This window comes from Pieris rapae, chromosome 9 (assembly GCF_905147795.1).
Source record: "Pieris rapae chromosome 9, ilPieRapa1.1, whole genome shotgun sequence".
In the NCBI taxonomy this organism is placed as follows: domain Eukaryota; kingdom Metazoa; phylum Arthropoda; class Insecta; order Lepidoptera; family Pieridae; genus Pieris; species Pieris rapae.
The window spans coordinates 4,416,326-4,437,933 of record NC_059517.1 but is presented as its reverse complement, the minus strand read 5'-3'; the positions used below and the strand labels follow the sequence as shown (position 1 = coordinate 4,437,933).

At 32.5% G+C, this 21,608-nt stretch overlaps 2 protein-coding genes across 2 annotated transcripts; both read right to left on the bottom strand.

The window, feature by feature from the left end:
* Positions 1 to 1,940: 1,940 nt before the first annotated feature.
* On the bottom strand, positions 1,941 to 17,301 carry LOC110992652 (pyrokinin-1 receptor-like). Its single transcript, XM_045629635.1, has 5 exons — positions 17,194 to 17,301; positions 4,841 to 5,685; positions 4,222 to 4,442; positions 3,627 to 3,741; positions 1,941 to 3,354 (listed from the first exon to the last, which is right to left on the bottom strand). The coding sequence occupies exons 2-5, from the start codon at positions 5,622 to 5,624 to the stop codon at positions 3,161 to 3,163; spliced, it is 1,314 nt and encodes a 437-aa protein (XP_045485591.1). The 5' UTR covers positions 5,625 to 5,685; positions 17,194 to 17,301; the 3' UTR covers positions 1,941 to 3,160.
* A 207-nt stretch (positions 17,302 to 17,508) lies between these two features.
* LOC123689456 lies at positions 17,509 to 19,328 on the bottom strand. Its single transcript, XM_045629587.1, has one exon. It carries the CDS (start codon positions 19,276 to 19,278, stop codon positions 17,509 to 17,511), a length of 1,770 nt encoding a protein of 589 aa, XP_045485543.1. The 5' UTR covers positions 19,279 to 19,328.
* Between the last annotated feature and the right edge of the window lie 2,280 nt (positions 19,329 to 21,608).

Sequence of the window (21,608 nt, the reverse complement as noted above, 5' to 3'; positions counted from 1 at the left end):
AGAACCCACATCTACTACCCGCGAAGCCGCCAGTGGAGGACGAATGGTCGGCCTCGGGAGGAGGCGATCTCCAATTCCAGCTAGCTTAGCATCCATCATGCCTCCCACCGCCCGCATCATGTCCGCCAACAACTCCCCTTTAACTTCCGATACAAACCCCGCCATAATTTCGCGGAGTCCATTCACCGATAGACCCGCTAATTCGTCCGACTGCTTGTTTCCTCTCGACATCTCCATTCTTAGAGCGACCATTTGCTTTTCCTGTTCTACAGAACGGGCTGTACGCTCGGTAAAGTCCCGTCTAAGGGCACAAATTTCCGACTCAAGGTCAGACACTCGGGCCCTCAGCCGGTTATTATCTCTTTCGAGACGCCTCCCCTCATCACCCTCCAAGCACCGTTCTGCAAGGTTTTCCACAATCTCGCCCAGGTCTTTTGCTGCGACCTTGAGGTCACGGACAAAGTCCCCTTTTAGGTTCTTCGACTTCGCCGCAATCTCCACAATACGACGAACCTGGGCCACCATCCGTTCCCTCAGTTCAGGCACCTCTTTAAAAATCACGTCATTAATGTCACTAGACATTAATGACGTGGTTCCCGTCCTCTCAGCCTCTAAGGCAGCGCCTGAGGCGCCCTCAGAAACATCCGCCTCTTCCTTGCGCCTAGCCTCCCTACGATCACTCCGCAATTGGCGTTCCAAAGCTGAACGAGCCACTTGCTCCACCATCTCCCGCTCAGCCTCCTCGAGACCAACTGCGTGTTTCGCAGCCTTCTTCTTACTCGCCTTCACCACAACAGAGGGGGGCGACAGGTCACGTATAAATTCCCGCCTCCGGGATCCAGAGCGAGACCTACTCCTTCTGTCACTCTCGGCCATCTTGCCGACAAAAATTGGTCCAGGCCCCTTATGGAGACCTGGCCTTGCCCGTCCAGTAATGTGTCTTTCACTATCACACCAAAATTAGTGTAAGACCCATTACCAAGAGAAAGAAAGAAGAAAAAGCTTACTATCTAAACAATATAAATACTATAAACTTAAATTCTAAAATCTTAATCTATACACACTTAGAATTCATACGCTTAAACTGAAATCACCGCCGCTAGTCGAGATGACGTAATCACACACAAATGGGGTACCGCCAATTCCTCCCAGCCGCAACTGACACACACAATGGGTCTCTATCCCTTATACAAATATATATACACACACAGCTTATTACGCCACGCCCTTGGATGACGCAATACGCGCAGATGGCGTAATTCACCCCCGGTTCCACCAGGCCGCCAACGACTAATCCAATGACCAATCGCTTCAACAGTAGTGGTTATTTCTTAATAAGGACCAATACTCGCACACAGTGGGTCACTGTCCCTTACACAAAGTGTAGATACCACACAACTTATTATAAATCTTCGCGCTTCAAGACACTATCGTCACGCGCAGACACAGATATAATATTTATTGTGTCCAGCTCCATCCAGACACCAAGGTCTTAATAAATTCCTTGCAATGATTTAATCTGGACCATACAGACACATAGAATGGTCACTCCAGCACGTAAATAACACATAAAACACATCACGCGCTTACGCATTCACAAATAACTAAGCGCATGCAGAGCGCGTACCACACGTGCATTCTGTAGGCGCGTTGGACGCGACTATTGCAAGCATTGTAACTAACCGACCTACCTCAACTTTACAAATCAGGGCGAATATACCAATGTGAGGACGTCCCTTGCGTGCCAAGCTCCATATCAGCATTCAACGGCTTATCGAGTGGCGGGATGCGGACAAGGATACGGTATCCCGTACCCTGCCTCGGGTGATTGCTGGGTGCGCCCGGTGGAGTTTTAGTTGGTACGCACAGAACCCAACCCTACTTATGCCGCGGGATGGCAGGGTATGCGTAATTCATTTCCCACAAAAAAAAAACACAAATACGGTCAGATTGTATAAAATATTTATATTCTATGCACAATTACATAAGCGTAGTCTTAGTAACGCTACATGAAATAAATCGTTTACATAATATAGTTTCTTTTTACGATTGATTTCCATAAAGTTCAATCTTACGTGCTCAAAGCATGGTGATAGTAATTATAAGTTTAAATTGTTTTATTTCTAACAACCTGTGACAATTTGAATTGTAACCATTTATTTTATGATCTAATTCAAATCAGAGATAAAGACGTTTACAATCCTTCATTACATTATAACTATATTAATTTAAAATTATTTTAATGACAGTCATTAATTTTCCAGATTTCCCAATACACTTATTTAAGATAATTTATAATAATAATTATGTTATTTAAAATAAAAATACTTTACAATAATATATTTGGTTTAATCAAACTATCAGTGGACCCGTAAATGGAACAACGACGATATAAAACTTCAAATGTAAAATATCCAAATAAATCAAAACAGTTCTAATAATTCGCTATAATAAAGATGTGATACAAGTCGTAGTTAAACTTTTTATCTATTGCGTATCGTTGAGTTTCTTTGACATTTATTTTGTGTGCAAAATTCAATATAAAAACATGGAGTTTTTTAATAATTAAAGAAATTATACTATAAAACATATGAAGTATACTGCAAAAGAAGAATATCTTTATATCTTCACTATAAATCGAACTGATTACTTATTGGAATCTATATATTCAAAATGGTAATTTATAAAAAGCATATTTTAAGTGTAATAAATAAGTAAATAGAATATAAAAATAAAATTATTATAGGCGTTAGCGTTTTTTTTATGGAAGAAGATCTACAGAATAATGCAATGAATATGAATAATTAAAGCTTTAAAAGTAATATTGCACGAATTATAAAATCAGTACCGAACCTTTCTAAATTTATTTTTTTGTAAGTTAATTCAATTTTTTATGCCAGATCATAATATGCCGTAACATAATGGTGAAGGCGCAAAAAGAAAGAAAATAAATTTAATATTATTCAAATCAACTATCGTAGTACATAACTAAAAAATAAGTTTTTTTAAACTAGTCTCTAAATATGTAGTTGGTTCTTTAAGATTCCTCCGTTTGTTCCATTTTCTATGCATTACAATCACAGACAAAATCTGCAATTCTAAATAATTAATCTCGAGTTCACAAATTATTTCAATGAAGTCCTATATTATTTTATATTTATTAAGCACTATTAGCGATTTGTGTATCAATATGGGCTTTATGACTACAACTTTTAAGCTCCAGTAGAGAGGGAACAGAAAATGTACGTTTACATTTCTCACAAACTTTAAAAACACGGGAGGTTGGAATGTTTTCTTTGGTACAGGTATATTCTGGTTGCAGTCCTTTTATACTCAGCTGCTGTTTGAAGGAACCTGAAATACAAATTATATTATACGTTAAGGTAGTCTTAGTCTAGGCACGTGCTGTAACTCTGATATCTAGCCTTTGAACCCCGCATAAGCCACTAATGGATTTATCGATACAAAATTATTGCTTGCACATACATTTAAAACATTGCGAGGAAGTCAACGACTCCAGGTATAAAAAAATCACTTATTTTAATTAATAATCAATTATTTTTAAACAGCCGTTTCAATGGCACATAATATAAGAATAAAATAAGGTGCAACCAAAAATATGATACCAGAGTTCATCGATCCGTTTGATGTTGGTTGTCGTGAGAATGGTACAGCTGTATATGAACAACGCTTCGCAGCAGATCTCGTTGTTTCCCGACAACAACACTGGGCCATTGTAATCTGAAATGTGTTAACGGATTACTTTGGAGATCAGTTTGCAAGTCAACAGTATAAGAGCATATTTTCTATACGTAGGTATTATGGTTTTTTTGTCATCTATAAATATTAGTTTTGGAAAATTCTTAGAGATGGATGTTCCAGAATACTTAGTGGAACTGATTGCCTAATCTATATGAGAGAAGAGAGTCAAATGTCGATGGGCAGAGTAGACAACGGCGCAGAGTCGGTGCCTTTCAAATGGTCGGTCTTTTTATTAATAGTGCAAAGACAAAATTCATGGTAGTTGATCAAGCGGGACGCCTCAATCGGTCTGGCGAGCCTTAAATTGTATCGGATCAGTCATAAGTAAACGGGGAGAATGAAAATATGCTTCACATTCAAATTCTTACTTTTTCATGAGTAATATATTAAATAGCAAAACTTAATTTATATAAACATATGATGAATTTTGTAATAAAATTTTACAAAGATAAAACTAACCTTAAACGCTTCTCTGAATTTATTGCTCATTATGTGGTAAAATATGGGATTAATGCAGGTGGACACGTAGTAAAAGACTCCAGAAGTGTATGTTAAGAAGTGATACGCTGACAACAGCAGAGACGATTTTGCCAAGTGATTGTCAGCCGTTCCATAGATTGCGACGAGCCTTTGTGCATGGAACGGCGCCCAGCAGATAAAGAAACCTATTACTACGGCAACTAGAAAGAGAATTAAATCGTAAAAAAATAAAATATTTCATTTAAATATCGAATATTCATAAGATAATAATTAAAACAGTTCTTGTTTATTTAAATGCCATAAATGTATGTTTTTTACTAACGAAATATAACGAGCAAACCCTTTAATATTTTAAATCAATATTAATCCATTCCATAGATATAGGAAAAGGCACTCATATTTTACTTTACATTTCATAAAAAATATTTAAAATTGAAACATATAGAAATATGCTCTAAGCATATAAGGTGAAAGACCTAAAAATATTATACATAAAGAAAGAAAAAAGTCTTGTTTCTATACATGCTGTACAGTTATTTGTTTGTAGCAGAAGAATACGTAAAAACATTCGTCCTCTATGAACAACATAAGAACTTACCCAACATCTTTACAACTCGCCTAGTCGACTGTGTACTATTTTTCCTGTGGATTTTCTGAATCACTCGTTTGCTTTTATGTATTTCCTCCGGTACTTCTTTTGAAAAATTAGATTTATTCAATCTAAGTCCAATTAGCGAGTAAAGGACTGTTATAACAAGCATTGGTGCAATAAATAAAAATATCGTAGACAATTCGAAGGAGTGTTTAATAATCACCCTTGTTTGTAGGCACATAGTAACGCCTTTATGATTTTTAATGCCAAATTGAAGCGCCTGGGGCAACGCCAGTGCAAGCGATATGATCCACAACAAGATAACATGCTTTATTGCTCGTGAAAGTTTCGACATTTTGTGTGAAACGAATGGGTGGCATATCGCTAAATATCTTTCGATTGTGAAGAGAGTTATTGTTAAAATACTAGCATTTGTTGATGTTTCCGCAGCTAATCCTCTAAGCAGACAGAAGGTTTGCCCAAACACGTAGGGCCATTTGTACCATATTGAATACATTTCTTGGGGCATGCCACTAACTAAATAAAGTAAATCTGATATTGCTAAACTAAATAAGTAATAATTTGTTGCTGTGTGCATATTTTTGTTACGCGTTATGACTATACATGTACAAATATTTCCAAACAACCCTGTGACGAAAGTAACAGCGTATATTATTGTTATCGGAATAACTATGAATAAGGAATCTCGTTGCGGTCCAAAAATGTGCGTGGGGTCTACAGTTTCCGATATATTAAGAGTAACGTTCGTTTCATTATTGATAAAACTCATTGTATTGTCTATTTATCTTTTGCTCCAATTACTATTGCCATCGTAAATATTTGATGTAAATCTGAAACAAAGGAAATGGATTATATTTCAACTTCGCTGATTAATTATTTTTTTACTTTTTGTAAACCCTAATATATATAGATGCTAATTTCACTACGAAGTTATTACAAGTCGTTTCAAGTACATTATTTTTCATATAAGTCCAGTAATGTTACACGTTATATCATTTTCAAATTAAAATTAAAATATGTTTGCAATAAAAAATATAATACACTTAATGGAGTAGTTATTGTAAATAAACGGATAACTAAGGTAATTTATTGTAATAGTATCAGTTACCTACGATACACTTACACCGATGGAATAACATGCGATGAAAATGTATGAGATAGTTTTGATAGAAACGGTTATTACGTTTTCTTTCCATTATTAAAATTACATTAGAATTGGAGATACTCATATACAGCTTCTTAATAACAACTATACACGATGATGACTATAATATAACGTATCGAATATTTTACCTAAACTATTATGCATTCTTATAGACACACCAATAAATTCCGTGCATACTGCACGGTTTATTGCGAACAAACAGATAGATATATAGACCCAGTGGAAGACTGTCGCTGACTTTTTTGCAGGCACTAACAAATTCTCTACAAGTATTCTCTATAACTGAATAATATAATACCTCTCATCGTTAAAGCAGCGTTCAATCATCAACTCGTGATGTACATTTATATTTATACATCGAAAAATTAAAATAACATAAATTTTCTAAATCAATTCAAGCATATCAAATAACCATCGTTTTAATTTAGATTAATTAGAGTTAGACGATACTACGTCCTCACTTATATGATAATCATAATTGCCCACAATATAAACGCCATACCACATTCAATACATTTTTTGGTGCGTTGTAGGTATCGATTAATATTTACGTAACTAGGTTTTTAAGGCAAAATATTTTACAGAGCTCTAAAACCTTTTAAAATCATAAATTCTGCGACAGCTATTAAATACGAGATGCCAAACAAATGAATTAATTAAAGATAATATTTATAAAGAAAATACTCATGTACAAACGCAGATTTCTTGACACAATTAGAATTATAAACGGAGTTTCCTTTTTACTCAAAATTTTTCTCTATATATTATTATATATATTACTCAATATATTACTACGCGAGAAATAGCATTCGCATTATCACGATAACTCAATAAGTTCTGGATGGTGCAAGTCCTTTACGGTCACAAAACTCACTTACACGTGGTGGAAATCGAAATTGTGTTTACCCGTTATAGTTGAAGCACTTCCATTCCATATTATCAAGGTGTCATCATTCCATATTGTCAAATTTATAACAAAAAATAAACGCGGTAATGGAAAAAGATTTGGACTGAAAGAAACCTGGCATAATCATAGTAAGCAATAAGCGATATAAATATATGTACAGACCCTATTATATCATTAACTATTTCCTGCACATGGCCTCGAAGTCGTTAATTTACAATAGTCATGTAATCTAAACCTTTTTATATAGGTTTGCTGTTAATTTATTTATGTAGGTATTTTAGTAAAATATCAGATTTTGAAAACATGAAAAGTAATTTTGGATTAGCAATAATTCAGTTACTATTATAATCATCGGCGATGTTAAATACTTGTTATCACATATCACGACATATTCATAGCCGTTGGTCACATTGTCACGAATGTGAATACTCTATACTCTATAGCAACGGTAAAGGTTTTATATTAATGCCTCTGAAAGCCTTGTGATACAACATTTTCGACATTTTATCTGAGGAATAGGGTAATATTATTGGGTTACGGACGAACAGATTTTTGTACGTTTCACCCAAAATTAAGTTTGGTATGTAAGTGATAAGGAATTGGAAGTAACGGAATACAAGTCAAGAATGTATATACAAATCAATATTTAAAAAAAATATTGGATTATTTATTGGGAGCTAAGTAAATTGTACGAATGATGCCCGGTTAATTTAATTAATGTTATATTCGTAATTTAATTCCAATTGCTTTATTCGTTTTGATTTAATATCATATATTTACAACGATATTTTCATAACACTTCAGAGTACTACACGATTTATAATTATATAAAATTAAATTAGCAAAATTTTCGGAGAATTTATTATGAATGAGTGAAATATTAGCTGCTTGCTGACTAATAAATTTAGACAGAATTGTTTTTTATATGGAAATCAAATTTTATTCATTCAAATTAGTATTTATTCCCATAAACGGTATTTTTTTTCCTCTGTCCTTTACTTCACTTCTTCTTCCTTTACCAAACCCTTGCTGAGAACTTCTAAACCAAGATGTTCGTCTCCGGTCGCAAATATCTCCCACGTTTTCTTGCACGTTGATATAAATTACCAAACTAAGAATGGGCTTAATAATAATTTAAGCAACTGCGTACTGTTTACTATTTAAACTTCTACAATTGTACTACTGTTACTATATTATATACGTAATATACGTTTTATCGTGAATTCTAATTTTGTTTGACATAAAGGTAACGGCACACAAAATTAATATTTTCGTTAAATTTCATATAACTAATTCCCAGTATTCTGTAATTTCACTCGTGAAAAAAGAAAAGTGAGTGAGAGACGTTTGAACTAAGTTTCCTATTTTTAACGTTGGTTTGGCTAATGATTTTATTCTAAGCGTCTCGGAATTATTAAAGAAAAAAAACATCAAATCAAACCTACACTCGCACTCGAAAAAAAATGAGTAACAGCGCAACTCTTGACATGCAAACATCCTTTTTCTGTATAATTGGATTCCCTGAAGCATCAAACTATCCAACACCAGGACAAAGTGTTGTAAACTTATAAAGTACCAATCGTAGCGACAACTTGGAGACGAGGTATGAAATGACCACTATCAAGAAACTTGTTTGTCAACCGCGATTATTACTGCTTAGATAATTTTGCATTTATTATAACAATCTCTAGTAGATCGTTGTAAGATTCCACATCTTAGCGTAAAATCCTTAACAAAACGTGGGTTTAACCGATAAATTACGAGTCACCGTGTATTGTATTTAAATTAAGTAGTGTCACGACCAACTTTAAAACAAGTTCAAAGGTGGTCCTTTTTTCAATAATTTTCATAAGTACGACACAACATTACTTAGAAGATATAAGCAAATAAAAATTACACGGTTAATAAACTTTGAGATACTTTTTATACTTTATGATTGACAACAACAATATCAATTTCAAGATTCCGTTCGATATAGTTTTTGATAAGAGTAGTAATAATATGCGTACAAGACCACTTATCTTGAGTAACACTAATTTCAACATAGGAGTGGCAACTTTTTTATAGAACTAAAACGCAGTCTAGCGAATTGCTAGCATCTTTGTCGGGAAAATTAGAAATGGCTATATCTGGATCTCAATAGAAGTGAGCAATGTGTAATTATCTTATTATTTAAAAATACCAGAGTTTGTGATTTATCTAATTAAATATTTTATAGATATATTCTAGAATTATCTAGTACAATTAGTGGAACACGTCGGTTCAAATATCACTAATTAATTAGATTGTTAAATTAATAAACGCATATCCGGTATTTTGGAAGGGATTGTTTTCATATTAACGAAATTACCCGGGCAGTATCACTTTACCTCAGATAATTCTCATGCCCATTTGTCTATAATAACGTTTATAATCTATGCCTATGACTATTTTCTTACGATCGAACCCATTGTTATTATTTTGTCATGGAAACTCTAGTTGGGAAAAGTGTGAGAATTGCGTGACTAAGTTAACAAAATAAAATTAGAGACAAAATAAATTAAATAATACTTAAATTGCCATATTAATTGTAGATTAATTTAAAAATATACATATACGGTGGAATATAGCTAGTAAAGGACAGCAAAAACCTTTTTAGATTCAAGAAGAATAATGAAATAAATGAATGGATCAAATTATCGTTTAATCTTAATCAATGACTTTATAATAAATAGGGCTTAGGGGAGGATTCGTAGCAGTAACAATCATTTAAACCAATAATTACAAATAACTAAATAAAATAAAGTTCTAGATCATGTATTATATTATTGGTGGCAGTTAGCGGGGTGGTTGGCAAGTTAATTCGAAATTATTATTACCGTACACGCCGTAAATGACTAAATATGCGATATTTTTAAACTGTTTAGTCATAGACACGGACTATGTACATTATAATCAGCATTCAATTGTTTTAGAAATTATTACAGTAATATTGCACAATTGTTAATGCAGGTCACCAAGCAGATTAATTATATGACCAATGTAGGTGTGGTATTCTGAATAGATTTTTTTGGTTTAATCAAACTATTGTGTTAATGTTCCGCGGATATCGTATACTGACTAATAATGATGATTTGATGACTGCAAAATATTTATATATAGCAAAATTTGTTTTATAAATTTCTGCCTCGACGTCCGATGATGAAACTCAGGTGCAGGTATTAAACTAGAAAACTCCTCAGAACACTCTCCATTGTAAATGCGGTAGAAGATGCAGAGTGACCCAATGGACATGACCGCAACGCTAATAGATCAAGCCGCTTGCAAAAGGATTGGTCGTCGATGATCACTTCACATTGTCACTTTTCTTTGAGAAACTGGTACTGCCCTGGAAATCCACTTAATATTGATATAAATAGATAATTCATTATAATTTAACATTATCTTACTTCTGCAAAGTTTGGGAGCAAGACTACTCTTTACTCTATGTGTATCTTAGATTGCTTTCATGAAAATCTGAAATTATATATGAGATAGTCTGTCGACAGATGTTTATAAACTAAATTTTCAACAGCATTATAGTTATAAAAACAATTTATTGATTCACGATATTCAAGATGACGTATAAACAAATAATGGTAAGAAGCGAAATATTAATTTATAATTAAATTTGATCTTTAACTCCTAATTACATTTAAATTGACAACAGTGATTAATAAATAGTTGATGCAAAATGATGAACAAATATAATGTTAACAATAAAGGGATTAAAGGTTCATACACACTTGATTTTCCATAAACACCTGAATAAGATATTATATTATGTAGTAAAGTGTACATATAATATATATTCACCTTAATAAAATTGTTTTACTTTTAAGTAGATATATACCAAAGTATGGAATATTTTGCGATTCACTTTTACTTGTATAGATTTTATAATGCACAGACACCAATAAGATGTACTTTAGACTCTGAGCTTCCAAACAGGTACCCACTCGTACCTACGTATTTTTGTTATTCTTTCATTGTCACGCCATTTACTTTATTTTAACTATTTATTTAATAATATAAAAAACTTTTTAAATTATTGTATTTGACATGAGTTTAAACGAATCAAATGTCAATACAAAATTTAAGATTTATTAATAAGCTTCAACAGTTATTAAATGGAAAACTTTATGGAGTTGGCAGTTGACGCGGTCTTACTTCAAAGGTAGATAAATAAAGCTAATGATTAATTGATATCTTCCTAGTAATCATTATTTACAAATGAATATTTTTAGCTTTCGTTTCTGACGATGAATATCTAGAGTAGGTATACATATTAGTAAGAAAGTCATCTAAGTTTTAAAATGTTCTTGGTAATTTTAAACTTATATAGAGCGACTTTCCTTATGACAATATTATCATCATCGTTATATACAGACTCGTCATATTTAAGGCCATAATCATGTATTTTACTATACTAAAATTAATTAAGTTGCTATTTAAACCGAAGTGCTACAACCTCTTCGATGGCTTGGGTTGAGGGAATAATTAAGGCGTCTTCTTATTTTAAGCTCAAATTAAACCGAAGAACATCGTTGATATTCAATATCATCAAAAATACATTAAAAAAACAAAATTTGAATTTATAATCTTATGCTAACAACTCAGGAATTATAAATATTCTACGCAATGAGTAGTATAATTATTTTCCTCATAGTGCCTTATTGCTATAGACTTAGGCAAAAGCATAGCTTTATGATTATATAGGTCTGTGGTTAGGTTAGGTTAGGTTCTTAGGTTCTAGGTATTTTAACTATTTAAATATCGATTCTGTTCTATAGTCTATGTTTTTTTCTATGGTATAAAAGAGAGAATGTTACGAGTACAATAAGACTATCAATTTTTAAACTATATGCTTTCTAATACTTTAAATTATATCTATAAATGAAATCATATTGGTCTATCTATCATATGTAATATAACCTCACGTATCCTTCTGCGTCTTGTAATTTTAATTCCATATCATTTATGCTTCACATGATATTGCCTAATTTTGTACTGTCAATATGAAATTTAAATTGTTTTTAAAGTAAATATTTAGTATTCTATCAAATAAGATAACGAGTTTTCGAAGGTAATAATGCTGGCTTAAATGAATTGTCTTATTATAAATAATATTTCGCCTTTTAGACCCTCTAGGAAATATAATTTTAAAAACTTAGTTGTTAAGGCATTCATGTGAATGTAAACCAGTACACTCTAACCATTTCATAATTTAAACAATACAAATCTGCGTCTATTTGTTTTTTTTTCTTATAGATCTAAAATCTTTCGGTGCTTGCAAACATAAAGAATACCCTTTGGGGTTCGCATCGATTAAAACTGTATTCTCAAAAGAATCTTCTTCTAGATCTATAGAAATTCTTTTGAGAATATAGTTTAATGCGATCAGAGTTATTTATTTTTATACTAGACCATATAAATAGTCTTTTAAAGATACCTATTTTATTCGAATTGACAGTTGGTATTATAAATATTTTTATTCAAAAGCAAATTCTGAGCTTATAAAAATGTATCGCAAAGCATAGTTTAATCAGGTCAAAGAGTGAATATGTTCATATATAGAAACAAATTGTTTTAGAACTGCATTCTCTTCTATACAAATTTAAAAAACCTTAGCGACTCGACAGCTGAATCGCGTCTAAAATGTAAGAACTGTATGGGGTGCGGCATTTATAAAATTATTCAAATGCAAGAGAGACTTAAAACAATGACGGTATTTCAATTGGTCAATATTAACATTACCAAAAAATAAGAACACTATTATAGTTTTATACGTGATATTTTAATAAGGAAATACGTAATAAAAATGTTTTTAAAAACATACTCATCTATTAAGGAATTTTACCTCATGGGTAGATACCTAATTAACACAAACTATGTACGTCAGGTAGGATTATTATTGATAGATAAATTGGTTGGTATTTATTGGGATTTCGAGAATTCATTTCATATTGGTTAAAATATAGCTCTCATTATGAGCTACTTATATTGATTTAAATAGTTTCACTTTATTTGAAAAATTTCGATTATATTTTAGATTAGCTGGATTAGCTGGATTATTATAGATCGTCTTACCATGTAAATCCCGGATGGGAGAGATGTCTTCAAAGAAAATCGTTCTAGGGATCAAAACAGAAACAGCTTTTTCGTCGATGTGTTTATTATTAATTAATATAAAATAATAATTCATTTTATGAAAGTTATTGACCAATTTATATGTGGGTCTATCTTGCTACAGTGCAGACATTACAATTGCCGTGCTTGCAACCCGCCGGCGTCATACAAAGATTGGCAACCTTTATTGAGGCGACGGTACACGAAAGGCTTTTTAAAGGCGGTTTGCTTAATATTTCCAATGATTTACGTGACATCCAAAAAATACATATAAAATTGCTTTAAGATCACTAGATTACTTTAATATTTAAAGCTTTATCATAGTTTTAAAATCATTTCGCAACGCGAGCTGGGAACAGATAAAACAAGGAATTTAATATTATTATTATAGTAATATAAAATATGGTCTAAGAAGGCAGTCTCTAAATTATAGTCAAGTAAAATTCTAACGTTAGAAGGACGCATTTATCGTGGTACTAAATAATAGTTCCTCATTTATATGCCAATTATAATAGAGTCGACTCTCTACAACTTAAAACTCAAGGGACCAGAGATAAATTTCAAATTACCAAGAGTTTACAATAACAATTGTTTAAATAACCATGAAGGGGAAGGATAAATAAGAGTGATCTAAATTCATTGTTTATTATTATTATTATTTTTTTCGATCCGTAGAATGTGAGTACATACTGAGTAGGCAGCGGGCCATTGTATCTAGTGACTAATTTCTCTTATACTACTACTACTCTTATCACGCTTGCGATCAAGCGAGACATGATCTTACATTTATGTTTGCCTCCTTCACATATTACATAATTATGTCGCAGAACTGTTGGCACAGCCTGTGCTTTGTTAATATGTCCTGTAGGCCCTTATGGTCTACTGTCATCTGTGTTTGTTGCTTGAGGTCGTACCTGAACAACATGAGCTTAATCCTTGTGTAAATGTTAATTCTCTACTCTTAGGTAGGAGTCAGTATTCTGAGTCAGGTAAAATACCAAACTGTACTCAATTTTATTGTATCTTATATTAGGAAATTAAAAACCTGCGAATGTTTTAAGCTTTATTTTAAGGCTCCAACATTATGTTATTATTATTATTTTACTCTTGTGTAAAGTTAACATCACATTCAGTACAGTAGTAATATGTTATATTTAATGTTATTATTTGAAGTCAATGAATTGTTTTAGATTGATTATAATTACGTGCGGCACAGCTCGTTTCGCCGTAGTGCTCAATTCACCTAGTTTTAACTCAGCAAACTACTTCTCAATGGTTAATTTTCCTGGTGCAGTCTGAATAAAATTTATCGAGCCAGGCTTTGACTTCAATAGTATTTTCTTCACCAAAAGCAATGATCGATTCCTTTACTCAAAATTTCACAAAGTAATAGAAATTAATAACAGATGTAAAAGTTATACAAGTGCCTTTTGAAGGTACTACTGCTACCTAAAAACCATATTTATCTAATACTATTACCGCACTCTATCTGTCAGCCAGCGAACTTTTTGCCTGCCCACTTATTATTTTGTTCATGTATATGTATGTATGAAATATTTAAACCCCCGCTCATACAAGCTTGTTTCAGAACCTCGAAGTTTTTAACCTAAAAATACCGAACGAGGGGCTTCGACGTGTCCATAGTAGCCAATAATAACGTTTAGAGAGGTGGCTCAGTACAGAAAAATATAAATTGTTACCTGCTGTTTTGACAGTATTTAATAACCAAATTGCTGGTGTCACACTTCAATCAAATTAAATTGTTAATAGAAAAAGAAGCGTAATTTTTCACTCAGCTTGCTATTTTATTTGCAATAAAGCTGTTATGCAAATGTTTCTGTTTTTATGACTAAGCATAGCTATTTATATTATTGGTTTTCATTTTTATTATACAAAAAGTACAAGAAGAGTTATTTGAACTAATACAATTTTATGTGTAACATATTTATTTCCTCTTTAAAACATAAACGTACGAAAATGTGCTATACTGATTGTTTTTTTTTTCATTTATTTTGAAGTATGTAAGAATTTTATTATTTTAATCTAACAGTCATCTGTCAGTTATAAATTTATATCTTAATAAAGTCGTATTATATGCATTGACTATGACTATTTAATTTTATACCTACTTAAAATAATATAAAACAACTCATAATGATCCGTGCATATAGTTACTAAAAGTTCTGAAATCTTAATCTGTATTCAATTGAAAACTGGTAATAAGAACAAATCAATGTCTTATAATAATAAATACCAATACTTGTTCATATTTAGTCATTCAGTATATTAAAAGGCAAATTAGTGTCACAGCCTCGTATGACATGTAACATGAAAATTAAGTTTGGGATTTATAATCAATATTATTATCCTAGTCGATAATAATATTGATTATAAATCCCAATTTTACTTTGACCTTGTTTTGAAGTTCATCTTATGAACTTTTTTATTTTAATTTTATATAAGGCGGCAGACGACATAATACAGCGAATGGGAGTAAAATGTGTTGGAGAAATTGCAGCGACACCAAAATATAAAAATTCCAATAAAGTATGTGTAGTTAATTGAATTTAGGATTTAAAGATCCTCTTTGATCTTTGCTCATGGAATGTCCTAATGAAATGAAAGTTCAAAACTGGAAAAGTTATACATTCTTGGGGTCGAACCGATATGATTACTTTAATGCTCAGCTTTTTTGTGTTCTCTTTCATCTGCAATCGGCTATCAGCCATAATCAGATATTTTCCGAGGTTAATAATTTGCGTTGGGTGCGATTCCATTAAATAAGAATTGATAAGTTTTAAAATTACGTTAAAACATCATCATTTTAAAATCTTGGTTGTTAATTTTTAGACTGGATATGTTAATGAAGTCAAGGGTGATGGTAGCTTCTCGATATATTATTATATATTAATCGACTATATTATTATATATTAACCTAAACACAATTCCTGAGCGCGTTCAAACAAGAGTTTTATTTTTGTAGCTTGAAGAAAAGTAAAAGTTTAAGTTAAATATATTTATTATTTTTTTTGGTTGAAGTTGAAGTTAGAGATTTAGATTAGTTAGAAGAAGGTAGAGATTTACTTAGGACTTTTCTTTGCTTAGAATTATTATCAGCCACTATTTAAACAAGGGATAGTCAGGTCGTCAGAACCAGGAGGATGGTAAAGTAAATTAAAGGCAACATTATTGTTTATTTCGTTTATTGTGTTTGTTCAACGGGGCGAGAGTTACCTTCTCACCCCCTAGATCACAACAGCCCCTCTGCTAGATTTACCAAATTAAGTTATCTAAGAATGTCTTATTGTGAATGTATATGTATTAAATTATTATTTCAGTACTCCACGATTTGTAAAAGTCTGTTACGCTATGAGATTTGTTTTAATAATAATAAAAAAATGTAAATTGATTTCTCTTTGACAGTTACACTGCAATGAATTAAAACACTTTTAAGGAATATCTTAGGTATACCTCCTAATCACGTTTGACGAAAAGTACTCGAAACGTCGAGTTAAGTAAATAGTTAATTAAATTCGTAATTCGAAAAATATTTTTTATTTAATGATATATGTTGTTGTTGGTAATGTTTGGTTGGCTTATAGCTTATTGTTGGATGTCGTAATAAAAAAAACATGAAAAACTGATTGATTGAAAATAGTTGATGGAATGACAAATTATCGAGCTCACTTTTGTAAATACGAATAAGAAAAAGTAAATTCATTCAATAATCATTCATTAACAATTAAATGTTTAAGTCTTTTGTTTTTAAACTAAGAACATTATGTCTATCATTATTTATAAGTATAGTATCAGTTAAACACTGTTTCTAACGCCTAGTATTAGATGGTTTTGTACTGGCAGTTTATATATCGAAAAATATTATATAATATTTATATACAAAATCTCAGTACGTACTACGTAGCTGCGCATTAATTAAAATGATTGGTTTTGTAGTTTTAGTCTTCTTATAGGTTTGCTATGAAACCGTTTTTGTCCGCTTATGTCTATATATAAGTGAAAAAATATCTATTTAAATATTAACAATAACTATCAATATATATAATATTTTATTTAAAAATAAGTTCCAGAAGTTAGCTTTAATAAAAAAACGGGACTTACAATGAAAAAATATTAATCCATCCTTTAACACGAAAATCCAAATAAAATTTTACGTAACACTTGGAAAAGTTACATTCGCGCGCACTACGTGCAACTCAACTGGAATCCTTTCGTTAACTGGCTAAACCTGCGCACCAGTGTGACCAACTTTAAATTGGGGATCCTGCCCCGCTTAGGCAAGAAAACTGACAAATCCTGCCCAACATTTATGTACAAAATGCCAAAATAATGCCAATATAATTTAAAATAATAGATACAGTAATTTTTGTAGTTTTATTTAATAATTGTACAGAAAGTTAAAAACTTAAGTAAAAATTATATATTCGTATTCGTATTCGCATCGTATTCTTCTTGATCACTTTCTTTATACATCGCTTTTGTCATTTGTTTAATCATTTCTTTAGTTGGCTGGAATGAAACGCAATCACCATGTTCACTAATGCCCTGTTTTACATGTAAAATAGAGGCGACATGTTTATTTGTAAATCTATTCCGCGTTTTTGTTTTTAAGAGGTTGATTTTAGAGAAAATCCTTTCGCAAGCAGCATTCGACATTGGCAAACACAACAAACCTTTTACAAAATTAGAAACATAAACGTATTTTAAGTTTCCATTTGAATTTCGGATTTTGCCAACGGCACCCCAAAATTTATCAACACTTAGAATTGGGTTCGCATTACTCCCACCAGATTCTAATAAATCACTGACATCTTTATCAAGTTTTAATTGTCTGTATTCATCGTCAATTTTTTGAATTGTATGTTCATCAACAAGATTAGGAAATTGGGTGACAACATTTGCTATCGAAGAAAACTCCTTGTATACAACGTCTTGAGGAGTTAGAAACTGTAATTGTTTAAAAAGGGTATTTAATGGCAGACGTGTCTTCAGTTGACTTGAAAGTTGGATAAGAAATGATTGCATGTGCTCAAGAAACGATTGTATCGCAGGTTTCAAATTTATATCTCTTGCTAGACCAGTGATTTCTCTGCTGACGTTAACACCTAAATACATACATTTCAAAGGAAGGTAGTTAACGCTGGATGTCGGATCTAGAAGATGTGGATCTGTACTCTTTACGTAACTGACTTTCATGTAGCAGCTTAACAGTGCCATAAACATTTCAGACACGTCTTTATAAACCAAGTGTACAGTCACATAATCCCCTTGAAACACCGTATTTAATTTATTCACAAAAGGCAGAATATAATCAAGTGCGTAAAAATATAATTTATATATTTTGTTATTAAAGCTTTCGTACAAAAATTGAGAGGATATATTTTTGTCATCTAAATATTGGCCTTGAAAATAAAGTTTTAGCGCATCCCATTGCTCAAGAATTCTGTTCACACACGAGTGGAATGACAGCCAACGAATATCGTAATGTTGTAGTATTTTGTGTTTATCTGTATTAACAAATTCTTGGAACTCAAAAAATTCCCTCTGTCTTTTGCTGCTGTGAGCAAAATACCCGTAAACTTCTTTCACTACTTGATTCACAGCTCTCGGTAATGTGTCTTTGCTTGCGTGACTAACCGATAAAGCCGTGGAATGACAGACACATTTGATAAATAAGCAATGCGGATTCACATTCTTAATTTTAGCAATGATTCCACCATGTTCACCAAACATTACATTGGTAGTGTCGGCTCCGAAACCAACTGCATCTTTTATATCAAGATTTAAATCACGCAACGCCTTTGAAAGAGCGTCAAACAAATCTTGTGCCGATTCCCCTTCTAAATCTACCATAGTTAGAAATTTAGTTTTTAACGCTGTTGATTTTTCAGAATAGTATTTAGTTACTATAGCAAGCATTTTCGTAGATGAAACGTCTGTACTCTCATCTATTATCAAAGAATACACTGGTGCACGGGTACTAACATTCTGACATGATCTTAAATCTGCTTGCATTTCCCTCTCCAGTTCCGGCTTCAAAACATTATATGTAACCGCAGCTGCTTTGGTTCGTTTACAGGAGAAATTCTTCGCCACCTCTGGATTGGTAAAGCATTTGGAAATGATTTCACTCATATGATCCATGACGCGAAAGGGTAAATTATGTTCTACCAACAGAGCACACATGTTCAGCTCTGCTTTTTTCACCTCATCTTCCAGTGAAGACGTTTTAAAAAACTTTTTCACCTAAAATCATACAGAAATTTTATTAGCAATGGTGCTACTAACTTACTAATACTTCCTACAATTTTCCTGTGATTATGTTAAAAAAATGTATAAGTACTCACCGAGGACTGCCCACTATATCCGATCATGTTCTTCTTATGCTTATTAGTGGTTGCATGTTCTTTTATAATAGACAACCTAGGTACCAACTTGGTGTTACAAGCTTTACACCATGCAACATCTTCGTCTATCGCTTTTGTTATCCAGGACGAAAGTGATGGATCCTGCTCCCACTCAGGGCGATATAATCGTTCATATTTACGTTTCATTATAAATCAGGAAGACATTTACACCGCACGAAATCAGAAACAAAAGTATGTCTTCTCTTCTAATCCGACTAATCAGAAAAACAACTTACAAATAAAGATGTAATATTATTATAAACATTTTGCGCAACACTTTAAAGTTTATAATTGAATGAACTACACATTCAACTAGAGATATTATGGGAAATCCCGGAACAAAAGGTCTTTGCGTTGCCAATGTTGCCATTGGAATTTTAAAATTCCTAGCTACTGCTTTTTCTACTACTGCGATACTACACCCTACTCTTTTTATAGACTATACTGCCAAATCTGCCAGCTTATATTGCTATAACTGCCAATTACTGCCAGATTTCTAAAACTTCAAACAATCCTGCCAGAGAGTAAAACCAAGGGCTAAATCTGCCAAAAAGGCAGGATCCTGCCACATATGGTCACACTGCTGCGCACCTTGTTTTTGCCATCAACTAATAAACAAATGAATCAAAATAAACGTGCAATTTATTGCTTTTATGAATAAATCACATTAATCGACCGTTATTAGACGAAGGTTCGATTACCCTTCATTCACAGAAGTACAGAATGACAATAATCTTATAACAATACTAGCTGACCTGGCAAACGTCGTTTTGCCATGTATATCATTCATAATAAAAAATAGGAGTTGATCGTAGAGTGGTGAAATTTAGGGGTTGTATGTATTTTTTTTAAAATTTAATATTTTAGATAAAAAAAATTTTTTTATCTAAAATTGAAAAAATAATTTGGGGTGGATTATACTTAACATTTAGGGGGATGAAAAATAGATGTTGTCTGATTCTCAGACCTACCCAATATGCACACAAAATTTCATGAGAATCGGTCAAGCCGTTTCGGAGGACTTAACCACAAACACTGCGACACGAGAGTTTTATATATTAGATGTTATAAATCCGATATTGATTTTTAAGAAAATGCATAATCGTGGTTAGATCGATTTTGATATTTAAACCAATTACAATTTGAAACAATATCACAGGAGCCCTAAACAAGCAACTTAGCCGGAACTTATAAAGCGGGTGATGAATTTTGAACTTCGATTGGGTAACCTCTTTATAACAAGTTTTACATAATTTTAGGAAGATTTAAGTCACACATTTTTTATAAAGATTAAGAAAACTCTTTTATATTTTAGGGTTCCCTTTTTTCTCCTTGGCACAGAGTTTCTTGACCTTTCATAGAGCTTGCTAGTTGATGAAGATTTAAAAAAAATCAGTGAAGTGATCCAACACGAAAAATTTTAAACTCTATCATTATACCCACATAATGTGAGAGTAAAAAAAATGTATATTTCTTAGTTATAAATAAATACGAAAACGGAGCTAGCGAGTTAATCCGCGTAAATTTAATTTTTTTACACCTTGTCTTTCAACTTACCTAGGTCTGAAGTTGCATCCGTTTCTGTGATCATTTTGAGTTCATGGAGAAGTAGATGACCAGCTTTCTATCTGATAAGCAAAAAATCGATGACACGATTTTTTTAGATATATTTAAGACGTACCGGTTTCCTCACGATGATTCCTAAGCAGTACAAATAAGGTTTCGATACGCACATAGACAAAGTCCATTGGTACACAGCCAGGTTTTGGACCTAAGACCTGAAGTCTTAGATCGACACTTGACGAGTGTCGCAGGCTGAAGCAACTGTTTTTTTTTTTACCTCATAACTGCATTCCGCATACCCTACCGCGGCGCGACTGCTTGGTGCGGCAGGGTTATGTGGGGATCGCTTTTGTGCATACCCACTAAATCCCCAAAGAGATACCAACAATTGCCTTATGCGGAATGCGGTAACAGCAGAACCTTATCCGCTCACATAGCTACTACAAGTTTAATACATATTTCCATGGATCAACGCTAGTTTAAGTCCTACTTACGAAACCCAGTGGTGCTTCAACCTGGCCTGTTGGGCTCAGATGTCTGTTCCTG

Coding starts and splice junctions, on each gene's coding strand:
- LOC110992652 (XM_045629635.1), bottom strand. CDS start 5,624: ATGAGTTTTATCAATAATGAAACGAACGTTACTCTTAATATATCGGAA. Junction 3,742..4,221: donor AATTCAGAGAAGCGTTTAAG/GTTAGTTTTATC, acceptor AACACATTTCAG/ATTACAATGGCCCAGTGTTG. Junction 3,355..3,626: donor AAACGGATCGATGAACTCTG/GTATCATATTTT, acceptor TTTGTATTTCAG/GTTCCTTCAAACAGCAGCTG.
- LOC123689456 (XM_045629587.1), bottom strand. CDS start 19,278: ATGTGTGCTCTGTTGGTAGAACATAATTTACCCTTTCGCGTCATGGAT.